Here is a 5,697-nt window from a genome sequence, read left to right as displayed (position 1 = left end):
GTGGCTGACATAATTGGTTGGAGGTAACTGAGTTATCTCTTTGACTTAGTAAAATAATTTTAATGAAATTATTAATTGTAATAAAAATAGTTTTAATGAAAACTAGAATTACTAAAGCCATTTACGGTGACTAATTATTTCTGGAATTTTTACCAAAGATTCACATTTCCAGCTTTTTAAATATACTTACAAATTCCTCCTCTGAATAAAATACTTTTTTATACTATAAGTTGTCTCTGACTCAGTTTATTCAGATATACAAAATTGAACTAAATATTAAGAGTTTTTGAAATTTTAGTTCATATGATAAAAGTTATTTAGAAATCATGAAATCCTCCAGGAAAGAAAGAATATTCCATTGTTTTATAAACTGAGTTTGTGGAATGGGATGTAATACTGAAAAAAAGTTTAAAGTTTCAACTGGAATGGTTTGTTTTAGCAATATTTTCTTTTTTTTAGGGGCAAAAATTTATTAGAAAAGCGGTAACACTCCACAGACAGAGCAGTGGTCTCCTCTCAGAGGCAGAGAGCGAGAGGGACTAGCAATATTTTCTGTATGATTTTGGTTTTAATTGTGAATAATTGGCTAGAATTTCTAGCTGCATTATGTGTTGTTATTAATCGTTTTTAAAAACTTATGTAAGAATAAGTTGATTGAGATAAATTGTGTTATAAGAATATGTACTGTTTTCTAGCCACATGAGAAATCACCTTTGTTTCTGTCTTGATAACAGTCTAACTTTTTCTACAGGAAAAATATTTGAAGTGCTTATCATACACATTATAGTTATAAGGCCACTTTTTAAACTGTATTCCAGAACCGTTTTTAATATATGAAGCTGACTGACGCTGTTCCAGTGTCAGAATAATTCAGATACAACTATTTCGTGAGAGTAGTTGGATGTCAAAACCATAGTCGGTGCCACCAAACTTTGTGTGTGAGGAGACTACCACCAGTGTTATGTGACTGAATGGAGCTGATCAAGCCAAAAATCACTGTTCCTGAGTCAGTGCTCCTAACTAGGAATATGAATGATGCCAGTCATTTTATGGAAATTTTGCTGAGTGTTTTGAATCAAGTAAAATTCACTAAAGTACTCTGTTATTAAGTAAATGAGCTTAAATACTTATTAGATATGGAATAATTCGTATATATAATCAGTATATGTTAAGTACTCTCTCTACGTCTCTATATATATTTATATATAGAGAGAGAGAGAAATCTATGTGCAAAGCACAAATGCAGTAACTATTCATTTGCTTATTTGTTATAAACTAATATTATTTTGCAGAAGCAGTAAAATCATAAAAACACCATCACTTCCTACATTTTATTTGTCATGATAGCAAAATATCTAAAAGGTGTCTTTAGCAAGACCCACTATCATAAACATACCAAAGAGTGACATTTTATAGTTCATGGAATTAAAATAAAAAAATCTAAACTGTTGAAAACTCTTCTGAGGACCTAAAAGAAGTCTCAAAGGGATATATAAGGGTCAGAGTTCGATTAAAAAAATATTAAAATTAGTACAAAAATACAAGAAAATATGAATTTCTTTCAAAATTATTTAAAAATTTTATGTTAAAATTTTATAAAGTCAAGCAGACATTCACTTAATATATGTTAATTTTTAAATCCTCATAATTCATTCAACCTTTAGAGAAATTAATTGACGAAGAATTTAATGCAATATTGGATGCATTACTGAAAGGACAGGGATTCATTAGGCTCAAATCTTCTGTCAAGGAAATCAGAAGTTCACCTATTATGAACATTGGGTCGGGAGCTGTTTTTTCATAGAGTTATCTTCCTAAGGGTTTTGGAAAGAAAGTTCTCCATTTTGCTTATTTTTTACCATTCATAACTCTAGGATATATTGCCTCATAATGTGGAAATAATGAAGGAACACTAATTTGCACATCACCTTCAATTTCAGATTCCCAAGGATTTCGATTTTTAAAAAATTTGATTTCATTAGCTATTTGTGAATGTATGACTATACGGAGGCCAAACGGAAGAACATGGGAGTAAATCATTCTTGGCCATTGATGACAATTTATTAGTTTAGGATATATATTAAGGTACAGAGAATGAATAAAGTTTAAGAAGGAAAAGTTAAGGTAGATGAGAGCAAGGAGGAAGTTTATGACTTGTATATTTGTGGCCTTATTATGGAATTCTGATTGATAGGATTTAGAACTTTTTTCTTTTCTTGATATGAAGATATCAAAAATAACATCGAACACCAAATCTAGATCAATGGTTTCTTTTTCTTTGTACTCTAGACTGAGAAATGAAATATATTCCTTGAGTTGCTAGTTTTAGATAGTTTATTTTTTTCTTTTCTATTAAATGGGCATAATTTAATTGAATTGAAACATAGTAACTCATATCCATTAAATATCAGACTCTCTGCCAATTCCTATGCTTGGCACTAAGAGAATAAGAAAAAAAAATCAAGATCTAGATCTGAGAGGGCCTCTGTGATTACCAAGACCAACGGTTTATATTTATACACTCTGATGTTCTTTGTACAAGAATACGTCTCATTACAAAGAGAAAATATTAAAGTTTGACATAGAAATAGACTTTCATATGGAAAAACGTGTTCACAAATAAAGAAGTATAATATATAAATTCTCATTGTTTCAGAACAGGAATTGATCATGACCATAGCATACACATGTCATTATATCTAATTAAAACATATTTATTATTCAATTTTAAATCATTTAATTTCATTGGTTCCCATATTGCTCCGTTACCAAGTATTAGTATCAATACAGCTTTGCCAGCATCAATGCTGAATAAAAATACTAAGATGATTTATTTCTTCAGTTGTGTTATAAAAACTAACATTTTGAGAGGAGACTTCAAATTGATAGCCACCAGCTCCAGCATTAAATGAAACTCTTTTGTGTGGAATCATAAGAAATTATAGTTCAAAATTAATGTGAGTCTGCTGCATGTGAATAACTTAAAAAAATATCCCCAAAGTCACATTTTAGTATGCTACGTACTTTGAAGATTTTTCACTATATAAAGTCAGCATAAATTTTTAGGGTGGGAAAAGGGGTCATTTGAAAGCAAATCCCTTTGAGAAGTGAAACCTTTTAGTGCAAACATCAGGATATATTTTAATGGTGTTTGAAAAAACTCTCATTTCACTTGAGTACAGGGAAAATGCTACAGGCTTTTAGATAACATGAGCTAACCAATTCAGTGCTTTATAGGTCCTTCATAAAGTGTTTTTTCCCCCCCGCCTATGTGACTTAATTCAAATCACTTGGATTAGTTCTTATATCTCTCAATGCACAACCAGAGAGTAAAGGGAGTCAATGCGTGTTCTAGATATGTGGCTGTTGTGCCCTACTTTCCTAAGTTTAAATTAATCCCTCAACCCCTGACCACCCCACACCTCAGCATCAACAACTGCAGCCACCAGCTGGCCTAACGTGGCCTCACGAATAGACCTTGCTCAGCCCAAACAGACTCGGACCATATACTCATTGAAATATTTGAGTTAGTTCCCAATATTTAAAAATTAGGAAGATTGATCTAAAAATTTCCATCTCTTGCTTCTCTTGAGAAAAATCCGATTGTTTGGCAGCCTTCCATTATAGCTCAGCAACAGTCGGTCGGAGCTGAATATTAGCTGCTGCAAAGGGGAACATCATTGCTAGCTTGCTAAGGTCCTCCTTGGTCCCAGCTGTCTGTCGAATCTTCTCTATCTCTCTTTCCCATTGTCTTTCTGTATATTTGCCTACTTCTCTCATGTGTGTTCCCTTCCTGGCCTCTGTAGGCAAGTGAATTTGCAAGCTCTTAATTCACCCCCTTCTCCAACATCAAAGTTGTCCACCTGGGCCGTTGATCCCATCTTTCTCGCCTCCCTCAGCAACTTGCCCTGTTTAGTCAGCACCCTATGGCTTCTATACACTGGAGACATTTGCCATCTTCACACTGTGGTCACACACTCCTGGGATAGGTGTCTTCTCACTTTCTTGTCACAGCTAGACTTCTCTGAAGGGAGAAAAAAAATTCTTCTCAATCTTATTAACTCCTAAGTTTTTGTAACTTGTGTAATTCATCTTGCCAGTTGGACTATATGCTTTTTTGTGGATAGGTTTGATAAGCCTGATTTGTTTTTATAATATTCCCATTATCATAAAAATAAGAGCCATTCATATAAAAATAAGAGCCAGACATATTAGATGAATTAATGAGGAGGAGGAGGAGGAGTAGAAATAGTAATAATAATGGAATGTGTTAGGGGAAAAGTAGCAAAAAACTGAACCAAACAAGAGTTATACTTATTTTCACCATATCTCACTTGACCATCCATCTTTCTGACTCTAGCTTCAAGAAGCCATGATCACTAACATGTATCACTAAAAAAAGGACAGGATTTGTGGCTTCAACTAAAAACTGTTAGAATATAGTAAGCTCTTAAGCAACTGCTACAGCATGTCACTTCATCCACACCCAATGCAAGTACCAAATATGGATATCGTTCTTACGGAAATTTCAACAGTGGCTGATGTCTACAGTAAAGAATAATTAGGAGGATTTTGTTTCAGGACCTGACAACCGATTCTGTGCTATCGCTATGAGATTTTAGTTGGAGATTTCATATATGTCCATTTACTCATGGATATTAATTATACATCGTTCCCCTCTAAGAAAATATAACTGCTTATTTTTCAATTGTGACTGTCTTGTGTTCATTTCTTAACCAATATCAGAAATAGACATGCATGTGTGCCCACAGTGCATGTCGCAACATGTGAACAGTCAAAGATGCTATGTCTAAAGCCATAAATTTGTGATCTTTAATAAAACGATGTGTAGCAATATGTTAAAGTATAAAATTTATTTATCATCTTGTTTATAACAATAGCACATTCTTTACGCTGTCTCAGGTAGTTGTTTTGTATAAACATAAACTCTAGAAGTTTTTATTTTTTTATACAGGATGATTAATAAATTTCATATCTAAAATTTCTAACTTTTTTTTTATTCCACAGCACTCTCAACAATAACAACATCACCAGACTTTCTGTGGCAAGTTTCAACCATATGCCTAAACTTAGGACTTTGTAAGTAGTCACAATATACATATGAAGGTCAATTTAATCAATTAATGGTTCCCTTTAAGTACTATTTTTAGTAAGCAAACACCAAGACCACTAGTAGAAAACACCACTTTTTTTTAAAGTTTTGGATATTTGAGTAAATTAACTATTCTGAAAACTTGAAAGCTTTCTTTAAATGGTATGTGTTCTGGGAAGTTTGAGGGGAACATTTATTTTGAGCTGTTGTGGAGGTCACATTTCATTAAGAAATGGAAGACTCCTTGATTGGCTGTCAGAAATGATAAATGGTAAATCTTTATGATTTTATTACTGTACGTCACACAAACCTAATAAAGCTAAACTGGCTCTCCAACATTCTTTGTAACGTAAAATTACAGCATAACCCTCTAGTGCTTCTATAATTAAGGTCGTGTCAGCATTTCTATTTAAAAATATCTTTTCAGGAGTTACAGATGGACATTAAAATATTTTAGGTGAATAAAATGGTTCACTAATAAAGTATTTACTACAGCTATGTTTTTTTTTTATTCTTGGAGAAGAATAAATCCTTAAAACCGGGGTGGGGATATTTAGTTAAAGCATTTTCGGAGATAAATCTCA

At 32.7% G+C, this 5,697-nt stretch overlaps 1 protein-coding gene across 3 annotated transcripts in view; it reads left to right on the top strand.

The window, feature by feature from the left end:
• Positions 1 to 5,697, top strand: part of SLIT2 (slit guidance ligand 2) — a 325,399-nt gene that overhangs the window by 204,933 nt on the left and 114,769 nt on the right. For all 3 annotated transcript variants that reach the window (XM_015594878.1, XM_015594877.1, XM_015594879.1), the window contains exon 7: positions 5,029 to 5,100. In XM_015594878.1, coding sequence (XP_015450364.1) covers positions 5,029 to 5,100 — 72 coding nt within the window. The remainder of the gene's footprint in view (positions 1 to 5,028; positions 5,101 to 5,697) is intronic.

The sequence above is a fragment of the Pteropus alecto genome, unplaced genomic scaffold (genome assembly GCF_000325575.1).
Source record: "Pteropus alecto unplaced genomic scaffold, ASM32557v1 scaffold5, whole genome shotgun sequence".
NCBI lineage: Eukaryota > Metazoa > Chordata > Mammalia > Chiroptera > Pteropodidae > Pteropus > Pteropus alecto.
This window is presented reverse-complemented; position numbering and strand designations above follow the sequence as displayed.